General features: G+C 34.4%; 1 protein-coding gene across 1 annotated transcript in view; it reads left to right on the top strand.

Moving 5' to 3' along the window:
* The window catches only part of Catspere (catsper channel auxiliary subunit epsilon), a 158,413-nt gene that overhangs the window by 58,988 nt on the left and 74,047 nt on the right, over window positions 1-25,378 (top strand). The window contains exons 9-10 of the mRNA XM_071619668.1: window positions 2,498-2,990; window positions 15,459-15,939. Of these exons, the coding sequence (XP_071475769.1) occupies window positions 2,498-2,990; window positions 15,459-15,939 (974 nt within the window). The remainder of the gene's footprint in view (window positions 1-2,497; window positions 2,991-15,458; window positions 15,940-25,378) is intronic.

Raw genomic sequence — 25,378 nt, forward strand, 5'->3', positions numbered from 1 at the left:
TATGTGTTAACTTGATGGTTAAGGGATGCCCAGATTACTGGTAAAGTATTATTTTTGGATTATCTGTAAGAATGTTTCTGGAAAAGATTAGCATTTTAGTTGGTGGATTGAGTAAAGAACATCACTCTTACCAGTGTGATTTGAGCATTGGGCAATCCACTGAAGTCCTGAATAGAATAAAAGGGTAGAGCAAGAGAGACTTTACTCTCTGCTTGAATTGGACTTCCATTTTCTCCTGCACTCACACGTGAGCTCCCCTAATTCTCAAATCTTAAGACTTGGACAGAATTTTTATCATTTGCACCCCAGTTCATGAGTCTCTGATATCAGACCAGGATTTACACCATTGATTTATGTGGTTCTCATGACCTTTGAGCTTGGACTAGAACTACACCACTGGCTTTTCTGAGCCTCTAGTCTTACAGCTGGCACATCATGGGGCTTCTTACCTTCTATAATCATATGAGCAAGTCCTTTATAATAAATCCCTTTCTATGTATCTCTATATATCCCATTGGCTCTAATTTTCTGAAGAACTCTTGACTATTCTGAATAGCATCTTCACAAAAATATGATAAGATGTATTTGTAAAAGAATATTAGAGTGTTAACACATAGGAAACAAAAGAGAAAGTTGGAAAGTGTACAATCACAATAAAAAAGTCAAAAATTTGAAAACAAAACCATAGGTATGGAAAAGTGAAAGGGGCACTATGCCCTGGATAAATCTTGGGGACCAAGTCTTTCCTAGCCTTGTGGATAATCAATTTGTTCACCCAAATAAAAGAGTGTCAATACCTAGTTGTAATGCAATGACATATATGAGATTATTATCATAATCAGTAGACAATCTAACATGGTACTAATATTTAAGAAATCACAATTGGAACCAATGTTAGAGCCAGAGTGATGTGGCTTTCAGAAAGCAGAAATTGTACTGAGTTTCATGGTGACATGGTTTAGAGCACAAGAGGTTTGATAGCAATCTTAGGACTGCCCTAATATGGAGTCCTATCAACCTACCAGGACCTCATTCTGAGTGGACAGAAGGCCATCATCACCAACTTAAATATGTATCCATTGAGGAAATGAAACTCAAGAAGTACTTAACTAAAAACATTCCACATCCTGAGGTTGGTTATTTGGATTCCCTTTTGAAACTCTCCTAGAGATTCTCATTACTTCTAAGATCTGTGTCAGAATGTTTATTTTCACAAATCACTTTGTGTCCACTTTAAAAGATAGATTTAGCCATGTCAAATTTCAGATTACCCAGGAGAAGTAAAATATCCTAAAAACTTATAGAAAGATAAGATTTAAGTAATAACAAAAAATCAGTCTGTCATCTGACTTTCTCATTAGTGATTTGGAATAGAAAAGGCCTGATCAAAAAATGCCTTCTCCCCACCCTACTATCCATCAGGTGTGTAAAAGAAAGATACTTTCAGATACTCAGGGTCTCAAAAATTATATATGTTCAGGGAGGGAGGATGGGAGGGCAAAGGGGAGGTATTGAGAAGTAAATTTAATCAAATTATATGTATATATAAATATGCTACTAGGAAACTATTTTGTATAAGTTATACAATAAAAGGTATGAATTTTTTAAAAATGTATGTTTACACACTGATTCACAAAAGGTACTGAAGAATATAATTAGCTAAACAAGAAAAATCAAGTATTATCCAATAAATGATGGCTTTGACCCCAAGAGTTATAACAGAAAATACTAGGAGAGAAGTACAAGATTACATCTGCATTTATCACATGGAAGTTATTGTGGAACACTATTTCAATTATCTATTGGAAAACAGAAAACTAAACTTTTGTGTGTGGAGTAGGAGGTGGTACTCAAGCCCATCTAGGCAGAGTGCTTGTCTAGTACTCTGCCACTGAGGTACACCCCAGACCCTAAACAAAAATTGAAATTTTAAAAATAAATAATTATTAACTCTAGGAAAAATTATGTACGTAATATCTATGTGAAAGAAAATATAATCATAGTATAGCTGACTATACTATAATTATTAATATTTACATATATAAATATTTACACATCTGTACTATGGTTATTAATACCCAAGTATTAATGACCATATAAAGACTCCACTGATTTAACTAATCATTGTGGTATAATTTGAGAGATGAGAAGAAAAGACATATAGGTAGGCATGATATACAAGAAATAAATCTTTATCTTCCATATCAGAAGGCAATAGATAATGTATAAAGATTACATGTTAATAAAGAGCAGAATAAGAATATTTAGGAATATGGAAACATATTGCAGAAGAAAGAGCTTTAAGACTCAAGATTATTTTCCTTTGGGACAAAAATGGAAAATGAGAAGAAATGGAGCAGTGGTCGAATTTTAGTATTATTTGCCTATCTAGATTTCTATTGATAAATATAAAAAAATTAAAGATGATACTCTGCAAGATGGATGAGAGGAGAGAGAGATAATTTTATTCTTAATTTTTTCATTTTTCTCTTCTTAGGCTGTGGTATATTAATTTGCCAATGGCTGCAGATGATTTAATAAAGGAGATTAAAGGAAACGAAGTGACTTTTCAAGATTGCTTTATTGCAGATCTTCCTTTTCTGCTGACTGTTCCTTTAATGACCATACCTGAGGATCCTGGCTTTTTACCAATCTCTTCGCCAGCTGGGAGTCAGTTAAAGTATTCCTGGCTTGCTTGTGTTCCTTCATTTATTGTGGTGGTAGCTGACATGGAGACCTTTCAAACCAACGATTCATTCCACACTTGGAACAGAGTCAGAGTACCTCCAGAGGTTCTGAGTAATAATGAAAGGCACAGCGTGGAGCAGGTGAACCTATCACATGATGGGATATTTTTTCTGATAAATGGTGTTCTTTACCTGAAAAGTCTTGAAACATTTACAAAACTAGGAAGAAATGAAGAACTTCCTGAAGGTGAAATTATTGGCATTACATCCAGAAGATGGTGTTGGGTCAAGTTTATGTTTAAGGTTAGTGAAAGATTTCATGTATATATTATACATAGACATTTAGATATACGTACCATACCATTTATTGAGAGATATATCAGAAACTATAGTACCTACACTGGATTTCACACAATGATATTTTTTTCTAAGACTGTGTAAACAGCTATATCTTTCTGATGTAGCTATATCTTAGCAGCCTCTTTATAACAAAGATGTGCTTCCAACACAAAGAATAAAAATGATCTTGTATGTTGTTATACAGAGTAGTTCAATTGTATTATGAGGGCTTTTTTTTTACTTTGATATGGGCAAAAGACACTCCAAAAAAATTTCCCCAAAGGCTTTGTACTATAAAAAACGAACTAAATCTTCTGTTTATGACAATGTAGTGAATAAGATACACTGAAGCTTTCTCACTACAAAACACTTAAAATGCTATCCCCAAAATTTAAATATTCTTTTAAATACATTGTTGGGTTTATAGGGAAGTAAGAAATCCTCAGTGGTCCTGGAGCACTAATCCAGAGGAACAAGCAAACTCCAAAATCTCGGCTTGCACTAAGGACTGACCCCAGATAATGAGAACTCAGGTGCCAGGAGACAAAAGCCTCTGGCCTGACAAAGTAGGAAATCTAATAATGACATTTTGCACAAAATAAGGATCTTCAAAGAGTTCCAACTCACATTCACATCAGAACCCAAATTTATAGTGCCTATTTGGAGAAGGAGGAGAAGGGGAAGGAGAAGAAAAAAGAAAAGAGAAGAGAAAGAAAGATTAAGCCAAATATCAAACAAAAGCAAACACAAATCCTTTTTGGAAGGATAAATCCTGAAGTCAGTGATATGAGTACCAGAAATAAACAGGATTATTAACTGTTGAATGTATTAACTAGCATGTGTGTTGGATAAAAGCAGACTATAAGCAATATGCCCATGATGTAATGTGAACTGCAAAATTTAAGATAAACTGCAGAACTTAGATAGACTTAAGTTAGTGGTGCAAGAATCTACACCCTGGGCATACACTCTAGGCCTCACCCAGTTACAGTTGCAAGCAAAATCGAACTAGGACTTAAAAACCCAGACTTTGGGGGGCCGGCAGAACTAAAAGGACCTGAACAGATAGACTGAGACCTCCGTTGCTGTTGTTCCCCCTTGCACCAGACTCCTCCAGCCGAGATCAAGTTCCAGCGACCTGGACTTAAGACATGTCACAGGTGAGTATCTGGGACCTTCAGGTGTAGAAGCAGTTAGGAATTAGAATTAGGATGTGTGTCTAAAGTGTGATGAGCATTAATGAAATCGATTTGGTTGAATCTACCTGTTCCTCAAACTGAGTCTGTAGAAACCTCTCGTGACAGTTAGGCTTAAAAGGATGTTCACAAATAATGTCCTGACAAAATTGAACTTACAGCTGGGCGAGGTGGCCCACACCTGTAATTCCAACAGCTCCAGAGGCTGAGGCAGGAGGATCGTGAGTTCAAAACCAGCCTCAGCAAAAGCGAGGCACTAAACAATTCAGTGAGACTCTGATCCTGAATAAAATACAAAACTAGGGCTGGGGATGTGTCTCAGTGGCCTAGTGCCCCTGAATTCAATCCCTGGTTCCCCCTTCCAAAGAAAACTTTACAGTTTTATTGTAAATGAGCAATTATATAAACTCATGGGATACACAATGTTTGATTTATAAATACTGTGTAGAATAATGAAATCAAGCTGTTATCATATCACCTTTAATACTTAATTTTTGTTGTTGTTGTTATTGTTGTTATAAGCACATCTCTTACCACATTTGAAATGTACAAAACTATTTACCATGGTGGGCAATATGCCTCAAAAATAAACAAAAACCAGTATTTTCCTGTGTGAGTTTTTTTGTTTGATTGTTTGTTTGTTCGCATATCATCCTCCCATTCCCTCTACTGGGCAGGCTCTGTAATCACCACTCTACTCCCTGCTTCTATGAATTCAATTGTTTTAGAGTCTACATATATTTGGGAAGAGGTAGTATTTGTTTTTCGGTGCTTGAGTTGTTTCACTAGGTATAATATCCTCAAATTCCATCCATGTTTTCCCAAATAATGAATTCCTTTATTTGTAAGGCTAAATATTAGTCCACTATATATATGTATCACGTTTTCTCTGTCCATTTCATGATGTTCAGTTAGATTGATTCCACATCTTGAATATTGTAAATAATGCTGCAGAGAACATGGGAATGCAGATATCTCTGATAAACTGACACACAGACCAATGGAACAAAATAGAAGGCCCCAAATCCACTCATAGTTAATCTATTTGTAAAAGGAAGCCAAGAACATATACTGGAAAAAAGATAGCCTCTTTATAGGATGTTGATAAAACTGGATACCTTCAGAAGAATGAAATTATACCTCTGTCATCACATGCAAAAGTGAAAAATGGATTAAAGACTTAAATGTAAAACCCAATAAAATGGGGAAAAGTCTGTGACATTGGTCTGATCATTAATTTTTTTAAATAAGACTCAAAAGCACACATACAATGGTAAAAATAGACAAATGGGATGCATACAACTAAAAAGTTTCTGCACAGCAAAGCAAACAATCAACAGAGTGAAGAGACAACCTACAGAATGGGAGATAATATTTTAAAACTATATATCTAATAAAGGGTTAATATCAAAATATTGAATGAAATCAAACAACTCAATAGGGGGAAAAAACCCAGTTTTTAAATGGGCAAAAGATCTGAACAAACATTTTTCAAAAGACGTACAAATGCCCAACAGGTACATGAAAAAAAATACTTAACACTAGTCATCAGAGAAGTACAAATCAAAACCACAATGAGATACCACTTTACTCCAGTTACAATGAATAGTATCAAAAAAGCAAAAGAAATAAATTTTGATGACAAGGTAGAGAAAAGAGAACCCTATACACTGTTATTGGGAATGTAAATTAGCATAGCTATTATGGAAACCAGTATGAAGTTTCCTCAAAAAAATTAAAAATGGAGCTACTATAGCAATTTCACTAATGGCTATTTTTCCAAAAGAAATGAAATAAGTAACATATTTGCACTCCCATGTTTATATCACTGTACTATTCACATGTTTTCTATGGTCTAGATACAGTTTAAGTGTAACCCCTCAAAGTTTCATGTGTTGGAAGTTTGATCCTGGGTATGGCAATTTGAAGAGGTATAATTTTTAAGAGGTAAGTTCTAATGAGACATCTTTAGGTCATTGGGTGAACTGCCCTTGGGAGGAATAAGGTAGTCTCCAAGGACCCCTGAGCTCTTGGGAGAACAAGTTGTTATACAAACCCAAGCCTAACTCCAATAATTCCCTGCTTTTCCATTTAATGATGTGAACTCTCACTCCTATACATGTTCCCACCGTGATGCAATCTGCCATGATGTGATACATCCGAAAGGGCCTCCACCAGAGCTAAGCCAATACCAGTGCCATGCTTTTTGAACCTACAGAACTGAGTTAAATAATTCACTCTCTCCAAGTATCTGGCTCAAATATTTTGTTATATGATGGAAAATGGACTATAATGGTGTTCATCAACACATAAATGGATAAAAATTATCTGGTGTTTATACACAATTGTATATTCTTCAGACATAAAAAAATAATGAAATCCTATCATTTACAACAATATAGATGAATATAGGAGGATTTTATGCTAAGTAAAATAAACCAGTCTCAGAAAGACAAATACTGCATGATATCACTCATACGTGGAATGTAAAAGCGTTTATCTCGTAGAAATTGAGAAAAGAATCTGAGTTACCAGAGGCTGGGAGTGGAACTGGGGAGAGGTTGGTCAATAGATACAATGTTATAGTTAGAGAAGAAGAAAAAGTTCTGGTGTTTTATTACACAGCAGGGTGACTGTAATTAACAATAATGTATTATACAGTTCAAAATAGCTAGAAGAGAGTATTTTGAATGTTTTCATCACTAAGAAGTGATAAATGTTCAAGATGATGAATATGCTAATGCTAATTAGCATCACACAGAGTGCTAATAGCTATGCATATATGGGGAAACTGTCCAAGCCTAGATTTGATCATTACACATTATACTTATTATTACTTGTTATACTTATTATACTTACATTAAAACATCACAGTTGTACCCCATAAGTATGTATAATTATCATGTCAATCAAAAATAAAGATTTAAAATTTTCAGAATAAAACCTCAAATCTTCTGAAAAAAGAAATATTATTAAGCCTTTAAAATGAAGGAAATCCTTCTATTTGCAACAATGTGAAAGAACTTAGAGGATATTATTCTAGGAAAATAAGACACAAAAGGAAAAAATACTAGATGAATACACTTATGTGAAGGATCTAAAAATAGCAAGACTCAACTTCATGGTCCCTACAGCATAGAAGTAAAAGAAGGGATAACACTAATTAAAATAAAGATAATAGCTGTAATAATATCAAAGTGTATTTTAAAACATGAAATATTACTAGTGATAAAGGTAATTTCCTATTAATAATAGGGTCAATTTATCAAAAGCATAAAATCATAAATATTTATGAACCTAGTGTCAGAGCTTCAAAATACATTGAGCAAAAAGTAATGAAACGTCAAGAAGTAGATAAAACCCACAAGTTTAGATTTTATCTCTCAATATCCCTTCAATAATTGATAGAAGAAATAGAAAATCAGTAAATCTGTTGATGAATTAAACACTCTCAACCATCTATGTCAAATTGGTATTTATAGAACATACTGCCCAACAACAGCACAAAATTCTTTCCAAATAAACATGGAACATTTACCCAACATAGGCCGTGTTCTGTGCCATAAAACAAACCTTGGTATAAAATGATGAATTTTCATCTCTCTCATTATTCATTTCATACAAACTATAGTGAACTTAGAAACCACAACAAAAAGATGTCTGCAATATACAAATATTAGGAATTCCAAATATTAGGAAACTAAATAACCTACTTTAAAATAATCTATGAATCAAAGACCAAAATTCAAAAGCAATTAAAACATATTAACTGAAAGGAAATGAAAACAGAACATATCAAAACTTATGGGATGCAATTAAAGCAGTATCAAGAGGGAAATTTATAATGTATTAGAAGGAATGTCTCAATTATTTCCACTTCCACAGTAAGAAACTGGAAAAAGAAGGGCAAGTTGAAGATAGTAAAAAGAGTAATGTAAACAATAAAAATCAGTGGATAAATTAATGCTATGGAAAACTGTAGTAAAAAAAATCAATGAAATCAAAAACTGGTTCTATGAAAAAATCAATAAAACTGATAACTCTTTAGCTAGATTGATAAGGATAAAAAGAGAGAAAACAAATTATCAATATCACATTTGTAAGCAGTGATATCACTACAAGTTCTATTGCTATTAAACAGATAATATATTCTGATCAACTTTTAATAAAAATGTAAAACAATTAATTCAAAACAAATTAAATGGACAAATTTCTTGAATGACACAAATTACTAAATCTTATTCAAAAAGAAAAAAAATAACATGAATAAGCTGAGTCAATTAAAGAAACTGAACTTGTTATTTAAAAAAAAAAAATTCCCCACAAAGAAAACTCTAATCCAAGGAAATTTCACAGGTGAATCCTACCATATATTTTTAAAATAAATACTACCAGTTCTCAGCAGCCTTTCAGAATACTAAAAAGGAAAAAAATAATTCCCAACTCATTCTGTGAGGTCAGCACTATGTGATACCAAACCAAAAATAATACATTATAAAAGTATAAAACAGACTCATCTCTCTCATAAACAACAATTAAAAACTTTTAAACAAAATGTTAGAAAATCAAATACATTTTTATTTTATTTATTGGCTATTTTTAGTAAACTCTAAGGTTATGAGAATCTGCATAAGGCCTGTGATTGTTGAATAAAGTCTCCACATACCTAAAAAAAAAAAAAAAGGAAAGAAAGAAATACATTCAGCAATGTATAAAAAGGAACATATGTCAGGACCAAGTAGGGTTTATCCTAGGAATGAAAGGATGATTTAGGATGGAAATTAATCAACACAATTTATCGTATTTGCAGATTAAAAAAGAAAAGCCATATGATCATCTCAACAGATGCACATAGAATCATTTAACAAACTGAACTGATTTTTTAAAAAAGCAAATGAGGAATAAAGGGACCTTCCTCAACCTGGCAAAGGACATTTATGAAAATCTTATGCTAATATGATACATCATGGCAAAGTATATTTTGTCCATGTAGATTTAATGTAATTATTGCTATGTTTGCCATTTTTGTATTTATTTTCTAGTAATCCCATTAGTTCTTTGTTCCTTTCTTTCTTTCCTTGTTTGTTTAAAATAAGGAACAAGGCAAGAATGTCTGCTTGTATTGCTTGTATTCAATATTGTACTATAGGTTCCAGAAAATACAATCATTAAGAAAACAAAGGTGTATCTAGATTGGAAAGGAAAAGGTAAAACTGTATTTACAAAATTTTTATTAGTTGTAGAAGACTTAATGGAATCTATTTTTAAAAAACCTACCAGACATCTACAAGAATGGGGTCCTAATTAGAATATTATATATTCCAATGCTTGTATAATTGCATCAAAATGGATTCCGCTGTCATGTATAACTAAAAAGAACCAATTTAAAAAAAAACTATCAGTACTAATAAAAGTTTATGTCAAGATTACAGGATGTAAGATGCACACTCTAAAATCAATTACATTTCTATATGAACAATCATAGGCTGAAATCTTGCTTAAAAATGCTGAAATACTGCTTAAAAATTGTTGAGATTTTAAAATATAAAATACTATGAAAAAAAGCAACAAAGGATTTTCAAACTTGTACATTAAAAAGTACAAAACATTACTGAATTTTTAAAAAGACAAATAAATGGAGTAATATATCATGTTAACAGGCAGAAAGACTTAATACTGATAAGATAAATTATTGAGAAATCCAGAAAAACACCCATTAAAATCCTAATGGGATTTTTATAGAAATTGGGAATATGATTTGAAAGTTCATATAAGAATTCAAAGTAGAAAAAGTGTTTAGAAATAGGTGTTTAGAAAAAAAAAGTGTTTAGAAATAGGTCCCACTAAAAATGTACGAAATCTTGACTAAGATAAAAATAAAATATTATGAAAATAATAAAGAAGACCTAAATAAATGGATAGCTATATCATGTTCATGGGTAGGGCATACAACATTGTAAAATTTTTAATTCTTTCAAATTTATTTATGAATTACGTTACTTTGTGGAACTCAGCAATCTGATTCTAAAATATATATGAGAAAATAATGAGCTGAGGGTTGGGAAGTATTTTTTCCACCACATAGCAAGGTTTATTTAAAATGTATAATAATTAAGGCATTATAAAATATTTATAGCAGCTTTTTTCATAAGTTCCACACCGCACCAAAGTTTGGTGTATCTTTTCTTTTATTATTTAAACTCCTTTCATGGGTATAAAATGATATTTCGTTTTTGTCTTAATTGTATTTAATAAAGCCGACTTTACTTGCTTGCTTTATTTTTTCAGTGCTAGGGATTAAACCCAGGAATTGCACACTCTAGAAAGCCCTCTGCTACTGAGCTACATTCCCAAGCCTTAGATTTCTTTTATATAATTATTAAAAGGTACATGGTTTTCTACTCTTTTACTGTCACCCTGTATGTGCCTTTATATTTAACGCATGTTTCTTACACATCACATATAGATTTTGCTTTTTTTTTGTTCAGAGTAACAACATCTGCCTTTAAATATTTTTAGTCAACTTAGATTTAATGTAACTCTTGTATGGTTGAGTTTAAGTCTATTTTGGCATTGGTTTTCTATTAATCCCATTTGGTTTGAGTTCCTTTGTTTCTTCTTTCTCTCCTCATTGTGGATGAATCATGCACTTTTTGGTATTTCTACCTTGCCTTCTTGTTATCAAAACTACTTTTTAATGGCTGTATTTGGATTTACAATAAGCATACTTAATTATTAGAGTCTAATTTCAAACAATATACTACTTCACATCAGTGTAAGACCTTACAAGTATATAAACCCTTTTATACCCTCATCCATCCTTTGTACTCTTGTTTCAAATTTTACCCATAACTATGCTTAAAGTCCCACTATATGTCATTGATATTCTACTTTAAGTAGTCAATTGTCATAAAGATAGGTAGATATAGATATGAACTGATAACAAAATAAAGCATTTTATCTATACACTGCTGGGTGTGTATTCTTGTTTTCTGCACATCCAGAGGTCCTCAGGGTTCCGTTTTCCTTAACCTTCAAGCTTTAAAATTTCTTAAATTGAAAGTTCTCTCAGCATTGTTTGTTTGCTGTTGCTGTGGGGTTTTGTTTTGTTTTGTTTTGTTTTTCTGAGACAAGGTCTCACCCAAGCTGGTTTTGAACTCCTGGGTTCAAGCAATCCTCGTGCCTCTGCCTCCCAAGTCCTGGAACTACAAGATGTGCACCATCTACCCACATTCCATTTGTCTGTATAAAGGTGGTTTTCACCCTCATTTTTTAATATAAAATGATAGGATCATAGGTGATTTTTTTGGTTTGTTTTTGTTTTCAAAGTAACTTGTAAAAATGGCATTCTATTATTTTATGGCCTCTATCATTTTTTGGTAAGAAATCAGTCTTTATTTGTATCATTTTTCTCAAGTATATGATGTATCTTTTTCCATCTAGCTGTTTTTATGATTACTCTCTTTCTTTGGTGTGAAGCTGCTTCATGATGATCCTCGAATATGCTTTCATTTTTATTTATCCTATTTAACATTCTATTCAGCTTTCAAATTTCATTGATTTTGGGATGTCCTTGACCATTAGCATTTCAAGTCTTTCTTACACCCCATACTCTTTTTCCTCTCCTAAGATTTCCAAAACACATTTGTGGGGCCATTTCATATTATTCCATAGATCTCAGATAACCTGTTAATTATTTACTATTTTTTAAATTTTGGTTTCATATACAGGCTATTTGTTAATCTTTCTTTGAGTTCACTGCTCTTTTCCTATACTTCTTCCAGTTTTCTCTTAAATCCATATGATAATTTTTTATTCCTGATATTTTTTATTTCAAAATTTTACTTTTTAAATTTTTGGTTGATTGTTTGCTCTCATTTTCAAATCTTGACTGAAATGCTCCAAGTCTTCTCTCATGTTGCCCATCTTTTCTATTAGATCGTTCATCACTTTTGCCATATTTATTTTCTCTTTAGCTGTGCTTGGAATCTTAGCACTGATAAGATTCCAGATATCTCTTCATGGTTTATAACTGAACCACCAACTTTCTAAGCCCTGAGACAATTATCTCTACTTTATATGCTAGCTTGTAGGTTTTTTGCTTCCTGGATAATTATTATTCCTTTCTCATCTGCCTCTGTTTGTCATGCATTGTGGAGATATTCTCATTCTTCTTTCTTTCCTCCCTCCTTCCTTCTCTAATCTTGGCAAGGATATATGCTGGGTGAAGGCCAGTCACCTCTCAGAGGGAGAGTTACTCTCAGCTTATCCCAATCCCAGCCATAGAGCTGAGCATCCAGATGAAGATGGGTTCCTCTCAACTTTCCTGTCTTGCTGCCTGCCTGCTCCCTACCTGCAGAGAGAGTCACTGCCCTGTATTTGGGTGAGGTCATGAATGCCTCGGGAGGATCTCTCAGCTCTCCTACCTTTTCTGATGTTCTTGGAAAGAGTGTCTGAATGAAAACTCACTCCATGACTGAGGCTCCTTGGCATTCTCATCTATCATGTGTTTAGCATGTTCCCATTCCTCTACCAAGAATGAGAATAGCCCTGGGCATGGTGGCACATGCCTGTAATCCCAGCAGCTTGGGAGGCTGAGGCAGGAGGATTGCAAGTTCAAAGCCAGCCTCAGCAACAGTGAGATGCTAAGCAACTCAGTGAGAACCTGTCTCTAAGTAAAATACAAAATAAGGCTGGGGATGTTGTTCAGTGGTGGAGTGCCCCTGAATTCAATCCCCAGTTTGAAAAAAAAAAAAGAGAGAGAGAATGACAATGGCTCTTTTCTATGAAACACTCATTATTTTGGCTCTATTTCCTCTTTTAAGGGTTTCATACACTCATTTCCAAAAACATACTCTATACTTTAAAAGGAATGTTCATTTAGTAAAGTGATATTTTAACCCAAATTATCTTTTCCTTTGATCACCAGATTGACATCTGCCTAGATTTTGTTTCAGTACAGGCTATTACATTAAAGTAATATACTTCATGTACTTTAATTAAAATTAGGCAGACAAGAGATGCTCAAAAGACTCCTTTGGGTTGTCATAAACAAAGAGATTACATTTTAAATAGAAATTCCTAAGAATTAGAGGTAGACGGGGTGATGAGACAGGGACCTTGGTTCTGTGGTGAAATGAGGTCCAACAAATTTCAGATTCTGAATGCCCTTTCCCTCTTACTGCCTGTGTCCATAAAAGGATAGTACTTGAAAGAATGAACAAGGCTTATAGTTGGAGCAAATGCCAGTTTATTGAGGAACAGCTCTGCATATTTATAGAGCCAGGGGTGGTTTGACAGTTGGCATGGGGTGCTTTTTGATTGCAGGGTAAGGATCAGGTGAGCCAGCAGGGCTAGTCTGATTGGTGGGTAGGATCAGGTGAGCCAGCAGGGCTCTGATTGGTGGATAAGGATCATGTGAGCCAGCAGGGCTCACCATTGGACGGCTCTTCTTGGGGGATGGGGAAGTTAGTCTTTGGAGCCAGGGCAACTCCCAACAGTACTGAATAGTCTAAGGTTTTAATTTCTCCCTTCTATCTGATATCCAAGGGATCTAGAATTCAAAAATTGAGGTGTTCTTATATTTTGACTTAAATAAACATCAAGGTAAAAGGGGCCCTCCTAGCCAGATGATGCATTAAAGATTGTGTATTAAAGAATGAAAAGGAAATTGGGAGGGTTTCAAGATGGCAAAATAGAGAAGGTGACTTTCCTGGTTGCTCTGTGGCATGAAACCAAGAAAGCAGACAGGCAGCTTCTCTGCAAGGTGGGTGAACAAAAAACGGCAGGGGGTGGGGCTTTACTGAAATTTAATACTGGACAAAGCAGACTGGGGACTCAGGAGATTGGATATAATAAAATAAAGAAGAAACCCCAGCACCACACCACTGCCAGGGCCAGAGCAGTCCCTTCATGAGCAAAGTGGAAGGATAAGGGAATTAAAGGAACCTGTATTTTTAGGAGGACTGAGGCGGATCTGGTTACAGAGTGTTTAGAGATCAAAGGCACTGCCCGACAAACTGAAAGTCACACAAGTCACACTGTACAATATCCTTGTATGGGAAAGAAGCCACATATCTCACAGCAGCATGCAGAGGTCAGAGGGGGAAAAAATTTTCATCTCTAGCAATTAGAGAAACCCAAATTAAAACTACACTGAGATTTCATCTCACTCCAGTCAGAATGGCAATTATTAAGAACCCAATTAACAATAACTGTTAGAAAAGATATGAGGAAGAAAGGTATACTCATACATTGTTAGTGAGACTGCAAATTGGTGCAACCACTCTGGAAAGAAGTATGCAGTTTCCTTGGAAAACTTGGAATGGAACCACCATTTGACCTTGTTATCCCACTCCTCAGCATACTGTACCCAAAGGACTTAAAATCACAATAGCCAAGCTATGGAGTCAACCTAGGTGCCCTTCAAACAGATGAATGGATAAAGAAAATATATAATGGAATATTACTCAGCTGTTAAGAAGAATGAAATTATGGCATTTGCCAGTAAATTGAAGGATCTGGAGAATATGCTAAGTGGAATAAGATAATCCCAAAAAAACAAAAGGCCAAATGTTCTCTCTGATATATGGGTGCTAACACACATGGAGGGAGGATAGAAGAAATGATGGGAGGGGAGAGGGGATGGGAACAGGAAAGACAGTACAATGAATTGGACTTATATTTCCTATTTTTCATATATATTACCAGTGTAATTCCACATCATGTACAACCACAAGAATGGGAAGTTATATTATCTGTATGTATAATATGTCAATATATATTTTACTGTCCTATATAACAAAAGAACAAATAAAAATTAAAAGAAAAACTAGTTAAAAGGGAATTTATGCTTATTAATTGGATAGAAACAGCATATGGAAGAATAAATCTAATGGACAAGTTTTTATGATTATATGTAATGTGATATATTTTTATTAAATAAAATGTGATACATTTTAATTTAATGTACTTCTCTGCCTGAAGTATTTGTTACAAAATATACTAAAACAAAACTGAGCTTGGTAATTACTACCTTTCACTTTGTCAATTTATGTTTTGGTGCTGGGGATTGAACAAATGTTTTCATGCATGCTAAGTACCCTCTCTACAACTGAGCTATACCCTCAGCCCCCTACCTTTTATTTTTAAATGTAGTAAACTAGAACATAGGAATTGTTAGACTTATCCCTAAAACTGACGATTTTTCTAATCGTTTTCAATTTTGTTTTCACAGACTAAAGGAAAAAAAAGTGATATAGCGATCTGGACAAAAAATGAAATTTACCTTGGATATTCTCCAGATAGATATATGAAACTGACAACTACTACAGACCTGAAAGCTCTTTTAAATCTCCCACCAACCTGTACTCTAACAATACACAATCTTGAATATACAGGGCACCCTCTGGAAATTGCCGTGTTTGTAAATTACTGCAGCACAACATGCACTGCCAACAAGAGGATTTACTTAGTGACGTATAATGAAGATTCAAAAGAGTGGGTGTACCAAGACTTTATGTTAGATGTTCCCATTGACACTTTTTTAATTCCACGTTTTCTATTTTCAGCAATGCCAAATTTAATATTATGGGATAAATATAGTATATACTATTATTATCAAAATTTCACCAATGCCGGAATTATAGAAACAAATGCAGGGGTTAAAAACCTATCAATATTATCAGATGACAGCATTATTCATGATATTTTTTTAGGTAAGTTATTCTCAATTCTTTCTGAAATTATTCTAGATTTTATTACAAACATCTTCCTTATGAAGATGTGGCAATTTTAAATGTTCCCGTATGATGTGGTACTTTGGATGGCAAATGGTGCACTTTTTACCACCTAAAAGTGAAGAGATTTTAATTTCAACGGATGTTGATGATGTGTTCACATAGCAGAATGGCAAACTCAAGTTCTTTCTTTCAGAGTTTCATTTTGGTCCATCAGAAGATACTAAATAAGCAATTTATATTAGGCATTGTCCGTGTGGGAGGTACCATTGTGCTGCCTTAATTGCCTGGGATCCTTCAAGACAATACCACAAAGGAGGTTGTGTAAAACAATAGAAATGTATTGATTCATGGTTTTGGAGGCTGGAAGTCAGAAATCAAGGCTCAAGCTGCCCCGTGCCCTCTGAATCCTATAGGGGAATCTTTCTTTGCTTCTTCCAAGTTTCTGGTCCTTGCTCATCCTTGTCTTGAAACTGTCATTCCAATCTCTGCCTTGTCATCATAGAGCCCTCTTCCTACTTGTCTCTGTTCTCATATGGCCACCAGTCACATTGGATTAGGGGCCTGCCCTACTTTAGTGAGACTTTATCTTTACTATATGTCTGTAATGATCCTATTTCCAAATAAGATCACATTCTGAAGTGGTCCTAGAGGTTAGAACTTCAACATATCTTTTTGGAGGAACATAGTTCAACCCATAAACAAGCATAGTTGATTTAGGTGGACCTGTATTCAAATCCATGAACACGTCATTTAAGTCATTTAACCTATCCAAGGGTCAGTTTCCAAATCTATCATATAGGACTTTTGTGTTGTTTTTTTTTTTAAAAGAGAGAGAGAGAGAGAGAGAATTTTTTAATATTTATTTTTCAGTTATCGGCGGACACAACATCTTTGTTTGTATGTGGTGTTGAGGATCGAACCCGGGCAGCACGCATGCCAGGAGAGCGCACTACCACTTGAGCCACATCCTCAGCCCGACTTTTGTGCTTAGATAGAAGATTGTACAAATATGCCTTGAGAAATACTGCCAGACTTCAATTAATAGTATCCATGATTTTACTTTTCCAAGATAGAAATGAAAATACCACCTTAATTTGTACTCTTTCTTGACCCCATGTTACTCTTCAACTGGCTAATTTTCTGTTTCCCTTTTCTATAAAAAATATTGCCTAGTTTTATTTTTTCTCTTTCCTCTCATTTTCTCTTGAATCTGCTCTGATCAAACAGTTCCTAGAAACTGTTCTACCCAATTTTTTAAAAAATTAATTAATTAATTTTACAGTAGGATGCATTTTGACATATTGTACATAAATGGAGCACAACTTCTCATTCCTCTAGTTGTACATGGTTCAGAGTCACTCCACTAATGTAATCATACATGTAAATAGGGTAATAATGTCTCTTTCTACTGTCCTTCCCATCCTCACAACCCCACCCCTCCACTGACTCCTCTCTACACAAACCAAAATTCCTTCATTCTTCCCTATTCCCCTGCCCCACTATGGATCAGCATCTGTTTATCAGAGAAAACATTTGGCTTTTGGTTTTGGGGGATTGGCTTACTTCACATAGCATGATATTCTCTAGTTCCATTCATTTACCTGCACAGGCCATAATTTCATTCTTCTTTGAAGCTGAGTAATATTTTGTTATGTATAGGTACCACATTTTCTTTACCCATACCTCTGTTGAAGGGCATCTAGGTTGTTTCCATAGTTTAGCTATTGTGAATTGAGCTGCTATAAACACTGATATGGCTGCGTCACTGCAGTATGCTGATTTTAAGTCCTTTGGGTATAAACCTAGGAGTGGGACAGCTGGGTCAAATGGTGGATCCATTTTTGAGGTATCTCCATACTGCTTTCCAGAGTGGTTACACCAAGTTGCAGCCCCACCAGCAATGTTTGAGTGTACCTTTTCCCCACATCCTTACCAAAACTTATTATTACTTGTATTCTTGATAATTGCCATTCTGACTGGAGTGAGATGAAATCTTAGAGTAGTTTTGATTTGCATTTCTCAAATTACGAAAGATAATGAACATTTTTTCATGTTTGTGGATCGGTATATTTCTTGTTCTGCAAAGTATCTGTTCAGTTCCTTAGCCCATTTATTGATTGGTTGTTTTTTTTGTTTGTTTTTTTTTTGTGTGTGTGTGTGTTTTTAATGTTAAGTTTTTTTAGTTCTTTATAGATCCTGGAGATTAGTACTCTGTCTGAGGTGTGTATGGTAAAGATTTTTTCCTATTCTGTAGGCTCTCTCACCATGTTATTGATTATTTCCTTTGTTGAGAAGAAGCTTTTTAGTTTGAATCCATCCCATTTGTTGATTCTTGATTTTATTTCTTGTGTTTTAGGAATCTTGTTCAGGAAGTCAGGTCCTAAGCCAGTATGATGAAGATTTGGGCCTACTTTTTCTTCTATTAGGTTCAGGGTCTCTGTTCTAATGTCTAAGTCTTTGATCCACTTTGAGTTGATTTTTGTTCAGGATGAGAGATAGATGTTCAATTTCATTCTACATATGGATTTCCAGTTTTTCCAGAAGCATTTATTGAAGAGGCTATATATTCTCTAATGTATGTTTTTGGCACCTTTGTCTAGTATGAGATAACCATATTTATGTGGGTTTGTCTCTGTGTCTTTTATTCTGTACCATTGGTCTACATGTCTATTTTGGTACCAATACCATGCCATTTTTGTTACTATTGCTTTGTAATATAGTTTAAGGTCTAGTATAGTGATGCCTCCTGCTTTACTCTTCTTGCTAAGGACTGCCTTGGCTATTCTGGGTCTCTCATTTTTCCAAATGAATTTCATGATTGTTTTTTCTAGCTCTATGAAGAATGTCATTGGGATTTTTATAGGAATTGAATTAAATCCATAGAACAGTTTTGGTAGTATGGCCATTTTGACTATATTAATTCTGCCTATCCAAGCATGGGAGATCTTTCCATTTTCTGAGGTCTTCTTTAATTTCTTTATTTAGTGTTCTGTAGTTTTCACCTCTTTTGTTAGATTGATTCCCAAGTATTTTATTTATTTTTTGAGGCTATTGTGAATGGGTGTTTTTTCTAATTTCTCTTACAGTGGATTCATTGCTTATGTATAGAAATGCATTTGGTTTATGGGTATTAATTTTATATCCTGCTACTTTGCTATGTTCATTTATGAGTTCTAGAAATTTTCTGGTGGAATTTTTTGGATCTTCTAAATATAGAATCATGTCATCAGCAAATAATGATAGTTTGAGTTCTCCTCTTCCTATGCATATTCCTTTAATTTCTTTTGTCTGTCTGTTTGCTCTGGCTAGAGTTTTGAGGACTATGTTGAATAGAAGTGGTGAAAGAGGGCATCCCCTGTCTTGTTCTAGTTTTTAGAGGGAATGCTTTTAATTTTTCTCCATTTAGAATAATATTGACCTTGGGCTTATCATAGAGATAGTAGAACTAGAGATAGCTTTTACAATGTTTGGGTATGTTTCTACTATCTCTAGTTTTTCTAGTGTTTTGAACATGAAGAGGTGCTGTATTTAATCAAATGCTTTCTTAGCATTTATTGACATAATCATATGATTCTTATCTTTAAGTCTATTGATGTGATGAATTACATTTATTGCTTTCCATATGTTGACCCAACCTTGCATCCCATTTGATCTGAAGTTTTCTTTCTTTGATATATCTGTCTGGTTTTGGAGGCTATATTCACCCTGATTCATGAAATAATTTGAGGAGTGTTGGTATTAATTCTTCTTTAAAGGACTTATAGAACTCAGCTGAGAATACATCTGGTCCCAGGCTTTTCTTGGTTGGTAAGTTTTTGACAGTGTCTTCTATTTCCTTGCTTGAAATTAATCTGTTTAAATTGTGTATGTTCTCCTGATTCAGTTTAGGTAGATCATATGCCTCTGGAAATTTGACTGTGTCTTCAGAATTTTCTATTTTATTGGAGCATAAATTTTCAAAATAGTTTCTAATTATCTTCTGTATTTCAATAGTGTCTGTTATTTCTTTTTCATCATGAATTTTGAGTTTTCTCTCTCCTTCTTTTCATTAGGGTGGTTAAGGGTTTGTCAATTTTATTCAAAGAACCAGCTTTTTGTTTTGTCAATTTTTTTATTGTTTCTTTTGTTTCAATTTTATTGATTTCAGCCCTGATTTTAATTATTTCCTGTCTTCTACTACTTTTGGTGTTGGTTTGTTCTAGAGCTTTGAGATGTAATGTCAAGTCATTTATTTGTTGACTTTTTATTCTTTTAATTATCAAGCTCAATGCAATGAACTTTCCTCTCTTAACATAGTCTTCATAGTGTCCCAGAGATTTTGATATGTTGTATCAGAGTTCTAATTTACCTCTAAGAATTTTTTTATCTCCTCCCTGATGTATTCTGTTATCCATGCATTATTCACTGTTTTGTTGAGTATCCAGGTGTTGGAGTAGCTTCTATTTTTTATTTTATCATTAATTTCTAATTTCATTCCATTATGGCCAGAAAGAATGCAAGGTAGTGTATCTCTATTTTTTTATATTTGCTAAGACTTGCTTTGTGGCATAGTCTATTTTAGAGAAAGATCCATGTGCTGCTGAGAAATAGGTGTATTCACTTGTTAATGGATAAAATATTCTGTATATGTCTGTTAAGTTATTGGTTGTATTATTGAGTTATATGGTTTCTTTGTTTAGTTTTTGTTTGGAAGATCTGTTCAGTGGTGAGACAAGTGTATTAAAGTCACCCAGTGTTAATGTGTTGTGTCCAAATGGTCAAATGATTCTTGAAATTGAGAAGGGCTTGTTTGATATACCTGGATTCTCCATTGTTTGGGGTATAGATATTTATGATTCTTATGTCTTGTTGATGTATGATTCCCTTAAGCATTATGAAATGACTTTATCTCTTCTGACAATCTTTGGTTTGAAGTCCACTTTATCTGATATGAGGATGGAAATTCCTGCTTGTTTCTGCAGTCCATGTGAGTGGTATGTTTTTTCCCAACCTTTCACCTTCAGTCTGTGGATGTATTTTTCTATGAGATGAGTCTCTTGAAGGCAGCATATTGTTGGGTCGCTTTTTAAAAGCCAATCTGCCAGTCTATGTCTTTTAATTGATACAAGTTTAGGCCACTAACATTCAGGGTTATTACTAAAATATGGTTTGTATTCCCAGTCATTTTGATTTATTTTTGGTTTTTAACTTGACTTTGTTTCTCTTTTGATTGGGTTTTCCTCTCTTTGCTGATTTTCATTGTTGTTTTTCATTTCCTCCTCATGGAATATTGTTTTTCATTCTTCCTCATGGAATATTTTGCTGAGAATGTTCTGTACTACAGGCTTGCTAGTGGTAAATTGGTTTTTGTTGTGGTGGTGGTTTGTTGTTTTAGATATCTAATTTTTAGTTTGTAGTTGGACACAATGCCTTTGTTTTATTTATTTATTTTTATGAGGTGCTGAGGATTGAACCCAGGGCCTCGCATGTGCTAGGAGAGCACTGTACCGCTGAGCCACAACCCAGCCCCATGGTAAATTGTTTTAACTGAAGTTTATCATGAAAAGTTTTTATTTCATCATCAAATATGAAGCTTAATTTTGCTGGGTGTAAGATTCATGGTTGGTATCCATTTTATTTCAGAGTTTGGTATATGTTGTTCCATGATCTCCTAGCTTTGAAGGTGTGGATTGAGAAAACTGCTAAAATTCGAATATATATAATCTGAAACTTTATTCTTGTGGCTTTTAAAATTCTATCCTTATTCTGTAGGCTAGGCATTTTCATTATTATGTGCCTTGGTTTGGATCTGTTGTAGTTTTAGACATTTGGTGTCCTATAAGCCTCTCGTTTGAGAAATTTTCTGATATTATTTCATTGAATAGATTATACATTCCTTTGGTTTGTATCTTTATGCCTTCCTCTAAGCCAAATTCTTAGATTTGGTCTTTTCATGTTATCCCATAATCCTTGGACGTTCTGTTCATGGTTTCTTACCATCTTCATTGTGTGGTCAACTTTATTTTCAAGATTATATATTTTGTATTCATTGCCTGAGGTTCTGTCTTCCAAGTGATTTAATCTGTTGGTGATGCTTTCTATTGATTTTTAAATTTAGTTTATTGTTTTCTGTATTTTAAGGATTTCTGTTTTTTGGGTTTTTTTAAATTTTTTATTGTTGGCTGTTCAAAACATTACATAATTCTTGATATATCATATTTCACACTTTGATTCAAGTGGGTTATGAGCTCCCATTTTTACCCCATATACAGATTGCAGAATCACATCAGTTACACATCCATTGATTTACATATTGCCATACTAGTGTCTGTTGTGTTCTGCTGCCTTTCCTACCCTCTACTATCCCCCCTCCCCTCCCCTCCCCTCGCCTCTTCTCTCTCTGCCCCCTCTACTGACATTCATTTGTCCCCCTTGTATTATTTTTCCCTTTCCCCTCACTTCCTCTTGTATGTACTTTTGTATAACTCTGAGGGTCTCCTTCCATTTCCATGCAATTTCCCTTCTCTCTCCCTTTCCCTCCCACCTCTCATCCCTGTTTAATGTTAATCTTCTTCTCCTGCTCTTCGACCCTACTCTGTTCTTAGTTACTCTCCTTATATCAAAGAAGACATTTGGCATTTGTTTTTTAGGGATTGGCTAGCTTCACTTAGCATAATCTGCTCTAATGCCATCCATTTCCCTGTAAATTCTATGATTTTGTCATTTTTTAATGCAGAGTAATACTCCATTGTGTATAAATGCCACATTTTTTTTATCCATTCATCTATTGAAGGGCATCTAGGTTGGTTCCACAGTCTTGCTATTGTGAATTGTGCTGCTATGAACATCGATGTAGCAGTGTCCCTGTAGCATGCTCTTTTTAGGTCTTTAGGGAATAGACCAAGAAGGGGAATAGCTGGGTCAAATGGTGGCTCCATTCCCAGCTTTCCAAGAAATCTCCATACTGCTTTCCAAATTGGCCGCACCAATTTGCAGTCCCACCAGCAATGTACAAGTGTACCCTTTTCCCCACATCCTCGCCAGCACTTGTTGTTGTTTGACTTCATAATGGCTGCCAATCTAACTGGAGTGAGATGGTATCTTAGGGTGGTTTTGATTTGCATTTCTCTGACTGCTAGAGATGGTGAGCATTTTTTCATGTACTTGTTGATTGATTGTATGTCCTCCTCTGAGAAGTGTCTGTTCAGGTCCTTGGCCCATTTGTTGATTGGGTTGTTTGTTCTCTTATTGTCTAATTTTTGGAGTTCTTTGTATACACTGGATATTAGGGCTCTATCTGAAGTATGAGGAATAAAGATTTGTTCCCAGGATGTAGGCTCTCTATTTACCTCTCTTATTGTTTCTTTTGCTGAGAAAAAACTTTTTAGTTTGAGTAAGTCCCATTTGTTGATTCTAGTTATTAGCTTTTGTGCTATGGGTGTCCTATTGAGGAATTTGGAGCCCGACCCCACAGTATGTAGATCGTAGCCAACTTTTTCTTCTATCAGATGGCGTGTCTCTGATTTGATATCAAGCTCCTTGATCCATTTTGAATTAACTTTTGTGCATGGTGAGAGAAAGGGATTCAGTTTCATTTTGTTGCATATGGATTTCCAGTTTTCCCAGCACCATTTGTTGAAGATGCTATCCTTCCTCCATTGCATGCTTTTAGCCCCTTTATCAAATATAAGGTAGTTGTAGTTTTGTGGATTGGTTTCTGTGTCCTCTATTCTGTACCATTGGTCCACCCGACTGTTTTGGTACCAGTACCATGCTGTTTTTGTTACTATTGCTCTGTAGTATAGTTTGAAGTCTGGTATCGCTATACCGCCTGATTCACACTTCCTGCTTAGCATTGTTTTTGCTATTCTGGGTCTTTTATTTTTCCATATGAATTTCATGATTGCTTTCTCTATTTCTACAAGAAATGCCGTTGGGATTTTGATTGGCATTGCATTAAACCTATAGAGAACTTTTGGTAATATCGCCATTTTGATGATGTTAGTTCTGCCTATCCATGAACAGGGTATATTTTTCCATCTTCTAAGATCTTCTTCTATTTCTCTCTTTAGGGTTCTGTAGTTTTCATTGTATAAGTCTTTCACCTCTTTTGTTAGGTTGATTCCCAAGTTTTTTTTTTTTTTTTTTTTTTTTTTGAAGATATTGTGAATGGAGTGGTTGTCCTCATTTCCATTTCAGAGGATTTGTCGCTGATATACAGGAATGCCTTTGATTTATGCGTGTTGATTTTATATCCTGTCACTTTGCTGAATTCATTTATTAGCTCTAATAGTTTCTTTGTAGACCCTTTTGGGTCTGCTAGGTATAGAATCATGTCATCTGCAAATAGTGATAATTTAAGTTCTTATTTTCCTATTTTGATGCCTTTAATTTCTTTCATCTGTCTAATTGCTCTGGCCAGTGTTTCGAGAACTATGTTGAACAGAAGTGGTGAGAGAGGGCATCCCTGTCTTGTTCCAGATTTTAGAGGGAATGCCTTCAATTTTTCTCCATTCAGAATGATGCTAGCCTGAGGCTTAGCATAGATTGCTTTTACAATATTGAGGTATGTTCCTGTTATCCCTAGTTTTTCTAGAGTTTTGAACATAAAGGGATGCTGTACTTTGTCGAATGCTTTTTCCGCATCTATCGAGAGGATCATATGGTTCTTATTTTTAAGTCTATTGATGTGGTGAATAACATTTATTGATTTCCGTATATTGAACCAGCCTTGCATCCCAGGGATGAATCCTACTTGATCATGGTGCACAATTTTTTTGATATGTTTTTGTATCCGATTCGCCAGAATTTTATTGAGGATTTTTGCATCTAGGTTCATTAGAGATATTGGTCTGTAGTTTTCTTTCTTTGAAGTGTCTTTGTCTGGTTTAGGTATCAGGGTGATGTTGGCCTCGTAGAATGAATTTGGAAGTTCTCCCTCTTTTTCTATTTCCTGAAGTAGCTTGAAAAGTATTGGTATTAGTTCCTCTTTAAAGGTTTTGTAAAACTCTGCTGTATACCCATCCGGTCCTGGGCTTTTCTTAGTTGGTAGTCTTTTGATGGTTTCTTCTATTTCCTCAATTGATATTGGTCTGTTTAGGTTTTCTATATCCTCCTGACTCAATCTGGGCAGATCATATGACTTAAGAAATTTATCTATGCCTTCACTATCTTCTAATTTATTGGAGTATAAGGATTCAAAATAATTTTTGATTATCTTCTGTATATCTGAAGTGTCTGTTGTGATATTGCCTTTTTCATCCCGTATGCTAGTAATTTGAGTTCTCTCTCTTCTTCTCTTTGCTAGCATGGCTAAGGGTCTGTCGATTTTGTTTATTTTTTCAAAGAACCAACTTTTAGTTTTGTCAATTTTTTCAATTGTTTCTTTTGTTTCGATTTAATTAATTTCAGCTCTCATTTTAATTATTTCTTGCCT

This window comes from Marmota flaviventris, chromosome 12 (assembly GCF_047511675.1).
Source record: "Marmota flaviventris isolate mMarFla1 chromosome 12, mMarFla1.hap1, whole genome shotgun sequence".
NCBI classification, from domain to species: domain Eukaryota; kingdom Metazoa; phylum Chordata; class Mammalia; order Rodentia; family Sciuridae; genus Marmota; species Marmota flaviventris.